The sequence below is a fragment of the Nuphar pumila genome, chromosome 3 (assembly GCF_984573655.1).
Source record: "Nuphar pumila chromosome 3, dmNupPumi1.hap1.1, whole genome shotgun sequence".
Lineage (NCBI taxonomy): Eukaryota > Viridiplantae > Streptophyta > Magnoliopsida > Nymphaeales > Nymphaeaceae > Nuphar > Nuphar pumila.
Window position 1 is genome coordinate 39,604,072 of NC_143251.1, and position 20,583 is coordinate 39,624,654.

At 35.0% G+C, this 20,583-nt stretch overlaps 1 protein-coding gene across 1 annotated transcript in view; it reads right to left on the bottom strand.

The window, feature by feature from the left end:
* Positions 1–20,583, bottom strand: part of LOC149842654 (SET domain-containing protein) — a 133,953-nt gene that overhangs the window by 2,373 nt on the left and 110,997 nt on the right. The window contains exons 14-16 of the mRNA XM_089999346.1: positions 18,312–18,427; positions 17,827–17,922; positions 1,486–1,690 (exon numbers count right to left, since the gene is read on the bottom strand). Of these exons, the coding sequence (XP_089855472.1) occupies positions 1,552–1,690; positions 17,827–17,922; positions 18,312–18,427 (351 nt within the window). The 3' untranslated portion in view covers positions 1,486–1,551. The remainder of the gene's footprint in view (positions 1–1,485; positions 1,691–17,826; positions 17,923–18,311; positions 18,428–20,583) is intronic.

A 20,583-nucleotide genomic window follows, 5' to 3' on the forward strand; every position in this document is an offset into this window, starting at 1 on the left:
AGTGCCAGCGAGTCTCATCCATGAGTGTCAGTCAAGGACAGATTTTCAAGCCCCAGCCTGGCACCGACGAGGCTTAGGCCTGATGCACCCATCAATAGGCTGAGGAACTCCAGTCAAAATCTGATCCATGCCAAGCTGACTTAGCCAAGCCCGTGATCGGACCATTAAATTAGGTCAGGCAGCCTGAGGACCACCTATGCCCCATCCTGTCTGCACCAGGGCTAGACCCTGGGTGGCACAGAGGAGGTTTAGCGCCATCCCCCAACCCTTCCAAGTAGACAGACAGGTTGGACTGCACTGACCACTCACAGGCCATGGCCATCCTAAACCGTTGCCCACTTATTCTCTGATACTGTTAAATCATCAGGCAATGGGTCAGACTAGATCTCTGAAAAGTTTTGGGAAAAGCGATTTTTTATTGTTTCTATAATTTCTGCAGAATATTTGGTATTTAAGAATTTTCTAAAATATTATTTTATGGTTAGCACTTAGAACCAGTGTTGTCATTATCATTGCCAATCAGTTTGAATCCGCCAATTTGTATCGTATTGGCTCAAAATCGATACAAAACAAGCATATTTACTGCCACGTGTCATCTGCTGGTTAAAATTTGACCAATTCAGATCGATTCAACTCAGAATCTGAATCGGCCGATTCTCTGTATCAGTTTAGAAATCGATTCAGGCCCGATACCAATTTTGATTCCCTTGCTTCTATTACGATTATTGTCAAAGAGAGATGAGACCACCATTCTCTTTGACACGGTGAAGATTGTCCATCCAGGCATGGGTGGAAGTCACCAAAAAAAATGAAGGCCCATGTAGATCCTACTTTCAATTTCTTCCATTAGTGTTCGTTGGCAGTAACAACCATCCATTTTAAAAGGTTGGTGGGATCCAACTCCTGCAACTTCAGTGTCTGCAGTTCTTTTTTTATGCATCAAATAAAAAGCGTCGACTAACTATTGATTTGGTGAAATAAGAAAATCAGCCATTTTGCTGCTCTGGCCACATAACATTCGCAGCCAACTAGAAAGATGAATCAAAGGTTGACAACAATTCCAGCCTTTATAAAAGGAACTGGACAAATAGAACAGATTTTTCATTGGCAAAATTTCTTCTGTCTTCTAATAAGGGCCACCTTGATTGATCTACTGGTAATGAGCAGCTTTCCATGGCCCCTGAAGAAAGTCTCTACTCTTCCATGTCAAGAAGAGTTTCTATTCAATGAAAAGCCTTTGTTTTCTTGAATGCTTCCTCTATTCAAAGGTTAATGATTTCTGTGACTGGAGTCCTGTCTCCTTAGCATTAAAATGAGTATTTAAACCATAAGGACACCCCACTTACATAGTTTTCTGAATAACTAAGCAGAGGGTAAAAAATAATTTAAAAGGTTGATTGCACAAGGATAAAAAGGAAAGTTGCAAGGATTTAAAAATGGTAAATCTCAAGGAAAAATGTTGCTGCTTTGGCTTATAGAATTTACCTGCAATGTTTGTTTATACACTCATTTGAGTGTAGAAGGCATGAGAAGCAAGAGTTATTCAGAACTCTAGCATAATTGTAGTGCATGCTCAGCTTCTTGCAGGAACAAGCGAGTAAGTTGCTTCTGGCCACTCCGATAAACAACAGAAGACCATTTATTCCTGCTCATCATCACCTTTTCTTCGTTTCCACGTGCTTCGTTTCTGCTGCAATGAAGTAAACAATCTTTTGAGAGAACTTGGATGAAATTTGAGAAATAGGTCAACAAAGTTTTTCCTAAGTCACAACGAACGACTAGGGACACAAATGAATCAGAGATGACTTGAGGCCCAAACCATACCCAATCTATACTGTCAGATCCAGACGGTATATATGAATCCAGGTCCGATATAGAAGAAATGTGGTCAGATCTACCCGGATAGAAGACAGAAACAGGGTAAACAAATATGTTCAGATCAAGGACAGACTAACTGAATCCGCTTTTGCTTTTTCGCTTGAAAATCAATATGCTTTACCTGTTTTAATTGGATCTGATACCATAGGGTTAAATCTCATAACCAGATCTAGAATTAGACCTGCTCTTTAAAATCTGGAGCCAATGTCGGGTCAAGGTTGGCCCAACCCATTTGCATCCATAATAAAGACATCAAATCTTATGCCTTAGAAGTTTGAATGTTGAAAAAAAGACTAAAATCAAAATCAAGCTGAAGCATGACTAGCAATTGACTCAAAGCCTTTATGGTCTTGGGAAGGCAGCTTTAAAATGAACATCATGTTCAACCAACCCTTTGAGTTCATAGAAATTTTCAAACGCTCTAAGATTTTCAATTAAAGAAATACACCTATATCTATATGTATCTATTGAAATGATTAATAAAAAATATCATATGCATAGGATGGAATGGATCAACAAGACTTGTTGATTGCTTTATATAAATATCTTTTAAGATCACAATTTGAAAAAAACACTTTTTTAATGAAATTTGAAAAAACATTCTTTTTTAATGAAATTTGAAAAACATTCTCAAAGTTCCAACTTCTATAACAAACATATAATCCAAAAGTACCACATCACCAAATGGTCTAAATCCATGATTGCATTTTGTTTTATAATAAAATAAATAGAAAATTTTATAACATAGATATTACAGCTTCAAGTTAAAAAACTCAAGATTATTTCTTAAAAATTGGATTTTTTATTTTTAATATTAATTATCTTGAAACTGTAATTTTTTTTTGAGGTTTTTCTAACAAAATTGATAATTGATGACAGTTTTTAGCAAAATACTATATAGTATTTATGGCAAATGGATGATAAGAATGTTTTTTATATAGTGATCTTAACAAAGATATTTACAGCAAGCAACCAGTAGGCTTTGTTGATCCATCTCAACATTTACTTTTACTTCTTACATAATATAAGGAATATATTCATGTCACCAAGTTGTTGAAACAAATTCATAGCTAAATGCACCTTTAAATGGGGCCAGACTTGAAATGATGTAAATCATCACTCCTTCCAAAGCCAGTTGAACCAAAATACAAAGGTAGAAAAACAAGGTGCGTGCATGCTGTAATGGAACATGCCGAAAGCAAAAATACAATGTGCACAAGCACAAATACAAGTCCTCTAAGGGACAATACAAAAGCACAAAGTGCATACAAAGGCAACAATGAGCCAAAAGATAGCACAAGAATGTAAAAACTATAAATATTATTGATTACAAAATGCTTTAAGAGAAGCATAGAACAAAAGAGGAGCAAACAGCCATGAATGAAGGCCTTGGGGAAGTCCCAAAGAGTCGGGCTCCCAACGGGTATAAATATAGTCATTGAGATGGCTTGGACCATAGTGCCCTTCTACAATATGAAAAAGACAAATAAAAATAAAAAAAATAAAAAGAACAAAAAGGAAAGACTGCCCTAATGAACAAAAATTACAAATATAAAATGACTAAAATACCCCTAGTGGGCATTACAATATATATATATATATATATATATATATATATATATATATAATACATATTTTAACACCCCATCAAACTTACAGTGTAATCACCAAAAGTTTGTTAAAGAAAAAAATAAACCAAAGTGCACGAAGAGCTTTAGTGAAAAAACCTGTAAGCTAGTATTCAGACGTAACATATGGCAACTCAATAGTTCCTCTCATATATTCATCATATACATAATGACAGTCCATCTCAATATGTTTTGTTCGCTCATGGAAGGTGTGATGGATTGTAATATAATTGCACTTGTATTATCACAACACATCTTCAAAGCTCTGGAAATGACTACCCCCATGTCTTCGAGAAGATTTCTTATCCATACAAGATCCATTGTTGTCGTAGTCATTACACGGTATTCAACTAAGTAGAAGATAATGAAATTTTTTGTTACTTCCTGCATATCCAATATATCAAAGAATCCCTTAAAAAGGCACAAAAACCAGTTGTTGATGTAACGATACCAACTCATCCTCATTAAAAAGTGAATATTTTTTTAAAACAATTGCTAAAACCAAACCTAGAGATTTGGGGCCTTACAAACATAACATAACACAACCCAAATCACAAGGGATCTTACATTAAACCAACAATCAACTAATTAACTTTATTCATCAATGATCACAGTTTAAGAACATAATCAATTAAATGTCTAAAATTATGGAGCCACATTGTCCCCAAAAAAGTGTGAAAAGCAGTCACGCAGTCTCGTAGGCTCTCTATGGCAGTCGATCTCATCACAGGGCTTCAGATCTTGTGAAAAACATAAAGAGCACAAGGTCAGAATCAAAGATCTTGCGTACGAATTTCCCTAAAGATCCAAATAGGCAAGAAAAGCATAAATCAAATCCATGCTATATTTTTAGAGGAACATAACTACAATAATCTCACAACGCAATAGCTATACAGGCATTATAGATTAAATATCATACAATAGCTAACAGGGAAATAAACAAGTAACTAATTCAGAACAGTAAATATGCATGAGGAACTTATTAACTTATTATCCGAGTTTTCTTTTGTATGTATGTCCCTATTAAATGCACATAAAATTAGTTTCACTTTTCATTAAAACCTGCGGATATTCAAAACGAGCACAACAAATTTCTGAAGTTCAAGATAAGTTCCCAGTTGTATCTTAGCACACAATTTGTATTTTATTATTGGGTTACACACTTGTTCCTCGACTGATATCAGGAATCAACACCATTCATCGGAACATTAGAAATCAACATCTAATATTGTGATACCAGGAAAATTAACATTCATTGATGTCACTTTCTTGGTATACCAATAACAACAGCTATGTCTACACACTACCCTTAGGCAAAGTAGCGAAAAACTTTCTAAAACCGTGTCCGAGAGGTGAACCACCACATCGAGTTCAAGGACATAATCGCACACAGAGTTTTAGTATCCTCACGGTTCCCCAAAACCGCCATCCAGGATTCTCACACTGTGGAAAGAATATCTAGGAAGAAAACATTAATCACATTGTTTTATCTTTTTTATCTTTTTATCAAAAGACATTTTTTACAAAAGCTTCATTTTGCAATTTAACATGCAAAACACAACACGAGATCTCGGCCCGTTACAAAACTTAACAGTGCAATTAATTTAGAAACTCAATAAATTTTATATAGATTTTTGCAATGCATTCAACAAGACTCAGAGCAATGCCTGCTCATGGCCTACCGTGGTTCACATTCAGACCACTGATGCATCTCATGCAAAAACCACAGTGAACATGTAACCATGCAATCATTCAGCATGCCCACAATTGCACATTCATTTACACACAAAACGAATCTATATAAAAACAAATTAGATATGCATATGAATACATGCTTGCAACAAACATTTTTGTTTTCATGATGCATAACATGAAACCATGCACATGATCATGTTAATGCAATAACAATACAACTTCAGAATTCACCTATTCATAATATGCATATTTATGCCAACATAATGTTAGATTTCATGAACATATGTAAACAACATTTTTGCCAAATTCGAGCATGCTCGGAATTCAAAACATGAGTACTGATCTTAAGGCTATGCTGCCCCGCACACGGAACAACACTAAGACTCTATTGGCCATCGGCTGGGCTTAGACAAAACAATCTCAGCCCCAGCTGATGACCACATACGGTCTTAGTTATTTTCTGCACCTAATAGTGATGTAAGTGATGATTCTTTTCAACATTTAAGCATGTACTTTTGGTGACATTTTATAACGCATGAACAATCCAATAAAAGGCATCCATAATCCATCACATAACATGTATTTTAGTAACATTCATAAGGCATGGCAATCCAAATAAAGTGTGCATAACACTTACATAAATATGTATGTTAGCGACACACTATAAAGTATGAACCAGTCTTATATAACATGCTTTCTGGTAACACTTTATAAACACAAGCAGTCATAACTAACAAACTTTTTCGGTGACATTTAATAAACACGAACAGTTTTATGCAATATGCATTTCGGTCACCCTTAATGAAGCATAACAGTCACATAGTAATATGAACTTAGTGACACTTTATAAAGCACATCAGCCATATATAAACATGAAACTTAGTAACACTTTTTAAAGCACATCAGTCATATATAAACATTCCTATAAACAGTCAAATAAATAGGCATATGACAATCTGAAAAACTGTCATATGTTAGTCCAATAAGCAGTCGTATGACAGTCAGGAAAAACAGTCATATGACTGTCCAACAAACAGTCATATGTCAGTCCGAAAAACTGTCATATATTAGTCCAATAAACAGTCATATGACGGTCCCAAAAAACATTCATATGACAGTCCAATAATCAATCATATGACAGTCCCAAAAAACAGTCATGTGACAGTCCAATAAACAGTCATATGACAGTCCGAAAAACTGTCATATAACATGTAGATCAGACTTCGTATATACATGTATCTTTCTCCCTTATTATTTATTTTTTTTGAAACTGCCCAGCTGACAGCAGTCAGTTGGGCTATTTTCTTTTGAGAATCTGCCCAGATAACAGCAGTCGGCTGGGCTAGACTCTTTTCGAGAATTTGCCCAGCTGACAACAGTCGGCTGGGCTGGATTCTTTTTTAGAATCTGCCCAGCTGACAGTAGTTGGCTAGGCTGGATTCTTTCTGCTATCCGGTACCCACGTATATATGTACCGTTACTTGAAAAGAAAAAATCAATGCATGATAAAACTGCATGTCTATTGAATCTAAACATGCCTGATTAATTAAAAAGCAATGCATGATAAATAGAGATTGTACATGCATCAGATCTGAATATGCTTAACAGAAACTGCATATACATCTTAAAATAAATTCAAAATTGTAATATCGCGTATTTTCGTACTTAGTCATTTCATGAGATTTTCGAAAATTTGAAAGTCTGGGAGAAAAATCGTTTGAGGCTCGATTTTTAGACTGATGTCTTTGAGTCTGGGCTTGGCCGAGGTCCCATTGACAAGGTCGTAATGAGCCAATCAAAGCGAGATAAAGAATTTTAATTTTGACCTTTAAATTCAAGCAAAATTCGGGTTATTTTCAAGCAAAATTCAGAATTTTATATGCGTATAATATATCGTTGGATGCGTCTTGGAATTCAAGTTCCTATTGGCCCAAAAATCATGTTTTTATGAAATTTGAGCAGTTTGTCGAAATGGATCCGGAGTTGGATCGGATTGGATCCAAGGCCTACAATCTGAACTAATATGGATTTGGGTCTTATTTAAGTCCTACTTAAATCTGGATTTGATCCAGATCTTGATCCATTTTCGTTTTGGGTATGGGTTTGGATCTTGGACCTGGATCCAAATCCAAGCCCCACATTTTTTCAGCTTTAAATTGAATATAAAGCTTTATTTTGGGGTTTAATAAGGTTAGGGAGCCTTCTGGGTTAATTTGGCTATTTTGAAAGTTTTTAGATAATTTTAATTAATTAATATTTAATAATTAATTAATTAATTAATATTTAATTAATTAATTAATTAATTAATATTTAATAATTAATTAATACTAATTCTGAATTTTATTTTTGGGGCTGAGTAGGACTCTTTAAAAGAGTCCTTATTCTAGCTCAAGAGAGGTTAAGAAAGAGTTTTAAAAGGATTGAAAGTTTTTTTATAAAAAAGTCAACATTTGGTAGTGTTTAAAAAAAATTAGGAAACTAAAGGAGAGAAGAGTTCCATTGGTATGGAAACTCTCTTCTCCAGCCCTTTCAGCCCTTTTAGAAAGGGCTGGAGAAGGGTGGGACGTCACCCCCTCTCCCATTCATTATACACAACAAAAAAAAAAGAGAGAAGGAAAAAGAGAAAGAGGGAAAAGAGAGAGAGAAAGGGAAGGAGAGGAAAGAGAGGAAGAAGGGACAAGGAATATCTTCTTCTCCGGCCATCAACCTCTTTCCACCGTCGATTTCTTTGTTTTCTCGTTTCTTTCGATCCACGCAAGGTACGGGTCTTTTCTTTTGAAAATAAGTGAGAAATCGATTACCGATTCAATTTGATTCTCATGCTATATCTTGGTGTAAACCATGGTAAAAGGGGGTAGATCTAGGTGATCACCCTAAGATATGCGGAAGAGGATACATGGATCCTCTTTCCATGTATGCGTTTTGGTTTTCCATTCTCTCTCTCTCTCAAAAAAAAAAAATTCTGTATATGTTATAATGGAAATTGTTTTTGACATAGGAGTGGTTCCTTTAGAACTCTCCTTGTGAATATCGATTCCTTAGCTAGATCTTGATGTGGGTTAGTTAGATACATTGGTAATAAATGTTGCAACCACATTGTAGGTGTGTACTGCTCAGCAAAAGTGTGCATAATGTTTTGCCCATTGAGAAAATTGATTATGCATGCACTTATGAATGAGTATTCTTGGCTAAGTTTGTTGCTTATACTATATTTCTGAATAGGCATAGGTTGTAAACTGTGTTGTAAACTTATGCGATCGGGATCATTGTCTGAGCATGGCTTAAAACATGCATATGCTGTGTATTGAAACTGTAAGTAACATGTAGGTACAAGTCTGGTACTGTTTAGTACATGTTTTGGATTCAAATGAACATGCACAGCTCTTGCATAGCCTTAACGAAGTAAGAACCGGGTCAGTCGTGACCCTTGCAAGTTATATATATATATATATATATATATATATATATATATATATATATATATATATATATATATAGTTTCAGCTATATCAGCGGGCTGCCTAGTCCTGACAGCAAGCACACAGGCCCATCGGCTGGGCCTGTGCACGAGCTGTCAGGCCCAGCCGATGGACTCGGCTGGGCTGGCGCGGCTTGCCCGAGGCTAGCAAAGTCTTGCCAGGCCCGGTCCCGCCTCGGGCAGGGCTGGGGCAGGCCTGGCAGGCTCCTACCAGGCTCGGCCCAGGGTTAACCAGACCTGACCCAGCTGACTAAGGTCAGCTGTGCCTGTTTGGAACCCCAGCCGACTGGGTGTAAACCTCCTTTACAAAAAAAAAAGAAAAAAAGGAATATATATATATATATATATATATATATATATATATATATATATATATATATATATATATATGAAATTAATGCAAAATGCGTGTTTTTAAAATCGAATGGAAGGTGCATGCAGATTTTTGTTAGAGCTGGTTATAAGTATAATTTCTCACATATGCCTTGATGGAAGATGAATCTCCTTAAGGGGTATGCTAAGTTTAAGTTGCATGAGCATACATGAAATATGTATAAATCATGAGTGGGTGCATGTATTTGACATGAATGCATACACTGGATGAAAGCATGCATTGAATACAAAATCATGAACTCATATGCATGCATATGCACATTATTGCTCCATGCACATTCTTAACAGGCATATATAAATGTGCAATTGAAAAGTATGCGATTTATTTCAGATTTAGCTTACTGTTATGGTTTTTGCATATGGTGTATCGATGATCCAAGCGAATCATCGCGGGCCTGGAGAGCCTTGAGCACTAGATGCTCTTTCCTTATTTACTTTTAAATGCATCGCAAAACAATTACATTTATTTTTATTTCATTGTGTTTACACTGTTCTATGCTTTTCTGCGAGCGATGGTCCCGTGATGACTCTCGTAGAGGTAGATGCAAGCTTTTGCCTTTGCTTTTGTATGCTGGATTGCAAAACTCAATAATTGACTTTTAATAATAAGATAATAAGTAAGAACAATGTAATATACGTTTTGAGATCTTTCATCGGAAGAATGAGAATCTTAGATATTCGGTTTTGAAGGACCGCGAGAATACAAAAACTCTGTGTGCTTTACTTCTTACCCTTAAACCCGATATTGAGGTTCTTTCTCCTGGCTACGGTTTTAATGAGATTATGCCACTGTACCTAAGGGTGATGTGTAGACACAACTGTTGTTGTTTTGGTATACCAAGAAAGTGACACTATTGGATGTGGAGGTCCTTAGTGTCCCGACATTAGATGTGAAGGTCTAATGTTCGGAAGGTGATTCGGTCGAAGGCTATGTCACAGGGATTCGGCTAGCAGAGTGCCGCACCGACGTCAACGCGACTCGACGCGGGTGCGGGTGCGGCACCGGGTGCGGTCAACCCGACCCTGGGTGCGTTGACCGCACCCAAGGTCATTTTTGTCCATTTTTTTTTTTGGATTTTAAATTTTTTTTTGCCCTATGAAATGGGCTGTGGAAGGGCAAAAACAATGAATCAAGCTCCACAACTCATCACTTTCATCTTTGGGGACAACCATATAAGATAAAAAAATGGTAAAAAGTAAGTTGGGCATAAATGTCATGGACCTTAACAGCTACCATACATTCATACATATACACTATATATATATTTACATTTTTGCCCCTGTCGCACCCCCGCACCCGGTTTTTTTGAAAGTGCCGAATCCCCGCACCCGCACCTGCACCCGCGCCCGCACTCATGTGACATAGGTCGAAGGCTAAGTTTGGAACCCAGTAATAAAACACAACTTGTGTGCTAAGTTACCCTGAAAACCCTACTTGACCTCGAGAAATTGTACCCGTTTGGTGTATCCGCGGGCAACGGTAATTATAAAGAGGAACTTAAATTGTGTGCATTTAATAAGGAGATACATATAAAAGCAAACTATAATGAAAGATAATAATTTACTCATGCATTGCAGTGAAGTCATGTATATTCCTGCTATGCATTAGATCATGCACGTTTACATGTTCTCTTAACTGATAAATGTTGGTTAAATGCATCATGTTGTTTCCTAATGCATGTTAAATGATTGTATTGTTTAAATTGTGATTTCTGTTACTTATTAAATGTTTCTTCATACTTAATAATTATCTCTAATGCATCATTGCTTAATCGAATTACGAATTTGTCATAATTGCATACCTCTAAAATATTGCATGAATTCTTATCTGTATTCTTTATGCTCATTTATTTTATTAGAGGAATTCGTACGCAAAATTCATCATATTTCTGATACCCTACTTTTGTAGGTTTTTTCGCAGTCGCAGGGGATCAGTGAAGTGACAAGCTTCTGATAGAGCTACGAGTGCCACACTTCTACTGGACAGTCCATAGAGGGACAACGTGACTCAGTTTTTCCTTTTTACTTTTGTGTCATTTAAATAACTCTGATATGTTTCTTGCAACAATTGTTTAAACACTCTTTCGTTTATCATTAATAAAGAATAAGTTTGCTACGGTTTGAGGTGATAAATGTAAGATATCTTGTATTGTGTTTGGTTATCCAATTGGAGTGAAACTGTAAAGGCCTCGGGTCTATGAGAATATTTCCGCAATTGATTTAAAAAAAATGCACTTTTTAAGAGGTATGAATTGGGGTCGTTACAAGAATCCCTATATATATATATATATATGTATATGGAATCCTACGACAGTCATGGTTTGGGTCAATTCTGACCCCAAACATAGCTGTGATTTGGGTACATATATGTATTCACATACGCATGCATATGGGCATGAGCAATCCATTTATGACATAAAAAAAAAATTACAACTATGGGCATGGGAAAAAGAACTATTTGAACATAGACATATTATCATTTAAATCCGCAGATCTGGACCAGACCTGCGCATCTGTGATGATTGACAAATCTATCCATAGTTGCAGTTGGTAGATTTGTCAGCACGTACAGTGGGACAAATTTGTCCTTGTGAATAGTGGGACTGATGCACATAAATCGAAACAACGTGCACATGCCAAAATAGAATTTATTGATTGATTTAACATTATATGTATATATATACATACATATATATATATATGCATGTAGGCATATATATGTGTATATATGTGTACATAGATATGTATATACATAATCAATGTCATATTATGTATATATATAAATATACATATCGGATTTGTTCTGTTTTTTCCCTTTTTCTTCTTTTTCCTTTTCACCAAAACATTACATAAACTTGACCTAAGTTATTTCACCCCGTTTGAATCGACAGAGGGATCCATACCTTCGTTGAAGTTTGAAAAAGATCGAGAAAAATATCGGATGATCGAAGAGCAAGGTCTTTTCCTTCTTCTTTCTTCTTCTTCTCTGTTTCCTCTCTTTCTCCTCTCCCACGATTTTCCTTCTCTCTCTCTCTCTCCTCTTTCTTTCTTTCCCATATTTTTTTAGGGGTTTTATAGAGGAGGGAATCCTCTAGAGAAATTTCTTTTTGTTGACTTTTCTACTTACTACCTCTTTTAATTACTTACCTTTTTTTTGTTTATTCAACTGAATTGGGCTCTTCTAGAGACCCTAATTATTTGGTAACTACCATATCTAAATAAATTTCAGAATTAATTAATTTTTAATAATTAATTATTTAATAATTAATTATTTATTAATTAATAAATGTCCAGAAGGTTTCAGAGGGTGACTTACCCCTCTAGGAGTCTTTTTAACTTTAATTTTTATTAAATTAAACCTTTATAATGAATTTAAAGCTTTAACTTCCTTGGACTTGGATCTGGATCCAAGATCCAAATCCATATCCAATATCCATATGGATCTTGAACTGGACAAGATCTTAATTAATATGGGTCTTGGACTGAGTCCAGATCCATATTAACTTGGATCATACAAATCGAATCCGGTCCGATCCAACCCAGACTCGGTCTTATCGAGGCGGGCTTTTTTTGAAAAAATGTGATTTTCGGGCCAACTGTAGCCCGAATTCAAAAAAATAACATATCGACGAATGCAAAATTTTGAGGCGCATCTAATGATGTATAACTTAAATTTTGCCTCTAACTTTCGCTTGAATTTCACTTGATTTTAAAGGTCAAAAATAAAAGTTTTTATCATATCTTGCTTGGCTCGTTTAGGACTTACTAATGAGACCTCAGTCAAACCTAAACTCAATTGATGCCACCTAAAATTGAGGATTTTATTGATTTTTACTATAACACTTAGCCATTTTTCTAAAATCCAGAATTTAATATAATGTAAAAACACACGATATTACAGTTGAGATTCTATCATTAGGATTTCTTCCTCAATCAACATCAGTATAAGCGATTAAATCTAAAGATGAGGTTGAAGATAAGAAAATCCCTTTAGTTATTGAATTTTTAATGTCATAGAGGTTGGGGCATACTGGAATTGACTTGCTACATGAACCGCATGAGCTATATTCGGTCTGGTGATAGACAGGTAGGTGAGGGACCCAATCATTTGTTTATATGGTATAGGGTTTTCAAGCAAGGTTTCATCTTTCAGTCTCAAATTTTCATTTGCAACTTCAATAGTCTTCACCTTCTTGTCATTTGAAAATTTTGACTTGGCAAAGATCTCAACAAGTTTTATTTGTGACAAAACATACCCTCTAGGTGAGTAGGCAACTTCAATTCCTAGAAAATATCTCAAAATACCCAGATCAGATATCAAAAATTTTCTTTAAAATAGTTTTGATTTCATTCACCCCCTTTTTGTCATTTCCAGTAATTATCATATCATCTATATACAGCAGAAGGATAACAATGTTAGTAGCTGTATTCTTGATAAAGAGAGCTAACCACAACAATATTGAATCTATTATACCAAGCCTTAAGAGCTTGTTTAAGACCATATATAAAGTCTTTTTTAGCTTGAGTCTTACCTTTTTCAATATTAATCCCTGGTGAAGGATCCATGTAAACTTATTCGCTAAGTTCTCCATTGAGAAAAACAATTTTAACATCTAATTGGAAATTATGTCATTTTTTTATAGAGACAATAACTATTAGGGTTCTCACACTAGTCCTAACTATAGGTGCAAAAGTTTCTTCATAATCAATCTCATACTCCTGAGAGTACCCTTTGACAACTAACCTAGTTTTGCATCTCTCTAGAGTTTCATCACTTTTAGTTTAGATATTAAAAACTCATCTATATCATATGGGCTTCTTTTCTAATAGTATGCTAAGTGTTGGCCTTTCAAAGAGCTTCTAGTTCTACGTTAATGGTTTCAATCCAATGAGGACAATTTTTTACTTCATTATAATGTGACAACTCATGGTAGGAATGGAGAGTTATTAAACAAGCTCTATAGTTTGAAGAAAAAAAGGCATAGGACACAAACCTATTTGGTAGGATGGATACTCAGATCTTCTAAATGTTGTCTCATCCATGGGTAGACCATGTGAATATTTTTCATAAGCACATGGTTGGTTTCTTTGCTCACCTCGAGTATAGACTTGTATATTATTAAAGGAGTTCTCAACTAAATTGTCATCATTATGAGATGACTCTAAATTATCATTACCATCATGGTGTTCATTATGAACATTATTATTTAGAGTTCTAAAAAATATAATGATCATCATGGTTTATTTCACAATCGTTTGGTTCACAAAAACCAATTTTTTGCCATGGCAATAGATCAAACAAAAAGGAATAGTCTAGTTTCTCTTTGCTATTCTTTTTATCAAAACCATTCTTATTCTCTAAAAAAGTCACATCTCTAGAAACATAAAATTTGTTGTTTTTAGAATCAAAACACCGATAACCATTTTGATTCTCTCTATATCCAATTAATACATTTAATAGTTTCTGAAGATAATTTATCATTTTTATGAGAAAGCACAAAGCATTTGCAACCAAAAATCCATAATTGCTTGAAATCGAGTGTCATTTTAAATATTTTTTCAAATGAAAAAATACTTTGCAATGATGATAAAGGCATTCTATTTATCAAATAAGTTGAAGTCAAAACAACTTTGGCAAAAAATTTCTTAAAAATATCTCAAGAGATAAGTAGGGTTCTAGCAGTTTCCATAATATGCTTATGCTTTCTTTCCGTTAAATCATTTTTTGAGGAGTTCTAGGGCAAGGTCTTTGATAATAAATTTTGTTTTGCTTCAAATAACTTTGAAAATCTTTTAAAATATATTCACCATTGGAATCATATCTAAGTATGAAAACATTGCTTTAAAATTGATTTCTAACCATCATGTGAAATTCTTTAAAAAATGAGAACATATATGATTTAAAGTTAAGGAAGTAGACCCAATGACTTATACATATCGAATAAAATCATCAATAAATGTAACATAATATGAATAGCCACCTTTCGACATGACTGTAGAAGGGCCTCGCACGTTCGAATGCACTAACTCAAATGGTGTAAAAAAGGAAATTGATTTCATTTTTTCAAGAATACAATCTTTGAATGAAATATCTTTTTTATTCCAAAAAGTTTATGCAAAAGGGAAAAGATACATCTTTGAAAAGCTTGGATATCAAGTTTTAATATCTTTATCTTAGATATAATTACAAAATAATTTAGATAGAAGAGACAAAAAAATCATGAAGTAAAGAGCTCCTCTCCTATAGCCTTGCCTAATTAGCTTCTTGAACTGAAGATCCTTCACGGAGCAACCCTTAGATGAGAAAGAAATTTTACATCTATGGTCAAAATTTTGTGAAACAAATTTTTTTTTTTTAATTTGGAACTCTAATTTTTGGAACAAAGATTTTTTTAGAATTTTTAGAATCTAAAGTTCTAATACTTTAATTTTTAAAAAGGTCCCATCAACGGTTGAAACACAAGATAATTTTGAGTTAATGAATATATCGAAAAGAATATTCCCATGAAGAGCCATGTGAAAGAAAGCCCCTTAATCAAGTATCCAAGAGCACATACCTGGAGAAGAGGATGAAGCAATGGCCACACTCGATTTTGAAGATGATGTTTTGAGAAATTGTTGGAGTGTATCTGTTAGTTAACTAGTCGTATCTTTAAGATCTCTATTTTTTGATTGAGTATTCACCCTTCTTGAGTGTGGATTTTCCAACGAAAGCCACCTTGTTTTTGAGCTTTAGACATGCCGCTTTGATATAACCCAGTTCATTACAAAAGTTGCAAATAATTTTTCTTGATCCTCCATTGTTTTTTCTTCCAAAGTGTGGAGGCTTTTAAGTCCTCATATTGTTGTCGGGCCGAGAAACCACCAACACATCATCTCTTTCTTTAGTCATACCAAGACGAGTTTCTTCTTGACATATTTCGGCAAGGGCTTCTTCAAGAGGTAATGAAGAAGATCTATGGAAGAGTGAAGATCTAACTTGTTCAAACTCTGAACATAGGCCATGCAAAAATTGGAAAAAGTGTTCATTTTCCATTTGCTCACGTCTAAGTTATACGTCTTCATCGACTTCTTACTTGGGTTCAAGAAGTGCTAAATCATCCCATAAAGAGAATAAAGTACTAAAGTAGTCTCGTACACTCATATCTCTTTGCTTAGTAGTTCTAACTTTTTCTTGCAAGAAGTATTGTCTTGCAAGGTCTTTTTAGGTATACATGTCTTTCATAAACAACATGTCTCATTTGCCTTTCTAAATTTGACAATGTTGGCACAAATCTTAATGTCTACAATTGTTCATAAACCATGCAAGAATTTTAGCATGGTTGTTCTCCCAACCCTCTACTTTCAATTGGTACTCATTTATGACTTTTGTTTGGTCATCTCCTTTAAGAGCTTTTTCTTGGCCTCCTTCAAGTTTGGTGAGTTTCAATTGAGGCTTGGGAATTGTGTCCATCACATATCCCCAAAGCTTTCCCTTAAGTTGTTATCCATTGTAGCAGGGCACATCATATAGTTGATTCCATTGAGTTTGAAGGAAAGGTCTATCTCAACATCTTGCTCCTTGTTAAAGGTGAAGAACAAATGAGAGAGAAAGAAAGAGAATGGCCACAAACACGTCCACCACAATCTTTACAAACACATGGTCCCTTGATCACCACTTACAACATGTTCCAAGGTTCAACGGCTTTGATACCATGTAATGAAACACACAAAAAGCAAAAATACAATGTGCCCAAGCACAAACACAAGTCCACTAAGGGATAATACAAAGGCCAAAGCCAATACAAAAGCACAAAAGTGCATACAAAGGCCACAATGAGCCAAAAGAGAGCATAAAAATGTAAAAATATAAATATTATTGATCACAAAATGCTTAAGAAAAGCATAGAACAAAAGAGGGGCAAACAGCCCCTATATACACATGAATGAGGGCCTTGGGGAGCTCCCAAAGAGTCATTGGGAGCTCTCATCGATTCTATGGTCCTTGGAACAGTGTCCTACAATATGAAAAAAAAAAGAACAAGACTGTCCCTAATGATCAATACCTATTACAAATGTAAAATGACTAAAATATCCCTGATGGGCATTGCCTATTACAACAATGTAGATAATTATATATACATGAATATACATAATACAAATGTTAACATGTGTGTGTGTGTGTGTGTGTGTGAAACAGAAGAATATTTGAACTCTAATGAGAATTTCCATCACTGTCAAAAGAAAATATCTTTTAAGGAAAAACTCCATGACTCCCTTCTAATACCCTGCAAAAAAACACTTAAGAATGAAAAGTAATAGCTCTTATAAAACAGTGTGTGTGTGTGTGCATGTGCACATCCACATGGCACGTGTGACAAGAATATCTGAATCCCTAATGAGATCTAAACCGAAGACAAATTGGAGCAAAAATACAGTCAGGTTTTCACATGGCCACATGTGGTAGACCACTGCTGTAGGAGATGGTAGATTTGATGGTGCAAAATTATTCATGCAGTTATTGCATCCTGGAGAGACAATGTTTAATTAAAAACAACACAATCAAGCATCAAGTCATTAATGAGCAACCCACTGTGATAACTACAGCTTTAGTCCATTGAAAATGAAGTGTCATAATCCTTATGTGCAGGCATTGAGGTCATTTGGAAGGCATAAAACATTTGACCTTGCATATATACGAAATAGATGAAGCATTGTCAACAAAAATGAACAGAACCAAACTAACGGTAGTGGTGTAAGAACAAGGAAGCACACCTAACATACTCTTCCTCAGTCCCATTTATGCACACATTTTGAAGCAGTTTGCTGTCATTGTCTTCTGTTCCAGTTCCCTCCTCAAGTTCCATCTTTCTTCTCAATGGAGAACATGTAAAGTCAGCTAATGCAAAAATACTTAAAAGCACAAGGTCATTCTTTAAAGATAATTTACAAACTGCAATCATTCACTAAAAAAACACAAAAAATGATCAAATAGATTTTTCTGGTCAATGATAGATATTCTAAAATGGCATTCCACGTATTAGATCCTTGGAAGACATTCAGGACAAGCACCACATTCAAACTGCGTATGAGAAAGGCATCCTTATAGTAAATGAGATATGGATGAGAGCAAAATGTCATAAGCATGGAATTAACAAACCAAGGCTAATCAAATAGATATTAACAAAACAAATCAAAAGCTGAAAGCCTGGTAAAGGAACAGTAGAGTACATAACAAGGGCATCTTTGATTTCACATACTTCACATTGAGGAGATCTACAAGCAACTGAAAGGCTCCAGCATCTCCACAAACCTCCCATACTGCAGCCCTTACTTGAGTTTCTGTTGGTTGTCGTTCATTATCGAAGCTAGCAACCTTTAAAGACAGAAAAGAGGAAGAAAGGAAAAAGGGCAAAAAAAAGGAAGAAAGAATGTGTGTTAGATCTTAGAATAGGTTGATATGGGAGTGCAAAACCAATTAATATGAAAATATACATCATCCCTCAAAGGTTATAGGCTTATAGACAAATTCATGAAGTAAAACCACAAAACTAAAGAAAATCAAATAGAATTCCAGGAAGAGAACAAGGTGGTGAACTAGCTCTAGTGAATCTTGATGCATGCAGCTTGCACCAAGCAGACACTTGATGTAGCTCAGATCTGACCCGAGGAAGTGGACCTAAGTTAGCATGTGTGTTCCATGTTGACATGACACTCGGACACACCAGGGCTCTTAATAGACACAATCAAACGAGTGTTGGACACAATCAACATTTATTAATTTATCTATTTTCATACATGACCATGATTACTTATTTTGTTTTCACTTATGTTCTTTTTCTTTTAAAATTTGTTATCAATTACATTACATTTCAATTCAAGTTTGATTTTTATTATTTGATGTTTTAACTTATAACGATCTAGAATTGTTGTTCCAGAGTTTGCACTTGAGATGATATTCATGTTTTATTGCTTTAGGTTCAGAATTATATGTGGGCCCATTCACGTGTAGGAATCACTGTCTGTTGTTGTAACGACCCCAACTCATACCTCTTAAAAATGCAGATTTTTTTTAAAACTATTGCGGAAGTCTTCCCAGAAACCCGGGGCCTTTACAGTTTCACTCCCCAATTGGATAAAACAACCAACCACAATAGAGCTTACACTTATCATCCCAACCCATAGCAACTCATTATCTATTAATCATGAAAGAAAGAATATCTAACAATAATTGCAAAAGACATATCAGAGTTATTTTAATGACATAAAAGTAAATAAAGAAAAAGACTGAGCCACGTTGTCCCTCTGTGAACTGTCCAACAAAAGTGTGACACTCGTAACTCTACTAGACGCTAATCGCTTCACTGATCTTTTGCGGCTGCGAAAAACCATTAATAAAGGGTGTCAGAAATCCGAAGAATTATACATACGAATCCCTCTAATGAAATAAATGAGCATAAAGAACACAGATAAGCTTTCATACAATAATTCAGAGGAATACAATTATGACATGTACATTATTCAATTAAACATTCATACAACGGGGAGCATTTACTAAGCATGAAAGAACATTAATCAACAACAAGGATCACAATTTAAGTAAGCAAGTCATTTAACATGCATTAGAAATTAAACATCAAGCATCCACCAACAGGTAACAATTAAGGGAACAGGTAAAATATGCATGTTTTAATACATAGCAGGATTATGCATGATTTATGTGCAATGCATGAACACTTTATTATATTTCATTAAAATTATCTTTTCCATATGCATGCTCTATTAAATGCATATCATTCAAGTTTCTCTTTTTAATTACCGTTGCTTGCGGATACAAGTTGTATTTTATTACTGAGTTCCAAACTTGACCCTCGACCGAATCATCTTCGGAACATTAGACCTCCACATCTAATGTCGGGACACTAAGGACCTCTACATCCAATAGTGTCACTTTCTTGGTATACCAAAACAATAGTTGTGTTGAACACACCACCCCCACGTAAAGTGACAGACTCTTCCTAAAACCGTGGTCAGGAGAAAGAAATTCAATATCAGGTTCAGGGGCAATAAGTAAAGCACACGAAGTTTTTGTATACTCATGGTTCCCCAAAACCGAATCTCTAAGATTTTCATTCTTTCGATGAGAGATCTCAGAACGTATATTACACTGTTCTTATCCATTATTTTTTTATTAGATTATTATCATCAAATTTCTTTAATTTGCAATTCAATATGCAAACAAAGGCATCTACCCTTGCGAGAGCCATCACGAGACTCCCGCCCATGGAAACACATAGAATAGTGCAATACAATGCAATAAAAATAAATGTGATTTTTGCAATGCATTTAACAATAAATAAAGAAGGAGCATCTAGTGCTCAAGGCTCTCTAGGCCTGCAATGATCCCCTTGTATCATCGATGCACCATATACGAAAACCAAAGCAATATGTCATTTACGACACAAATCACATGTTCCAAATGCACATTCATATATGCAAACCTTTATCATGCGTATGAAACAAAAATATTCA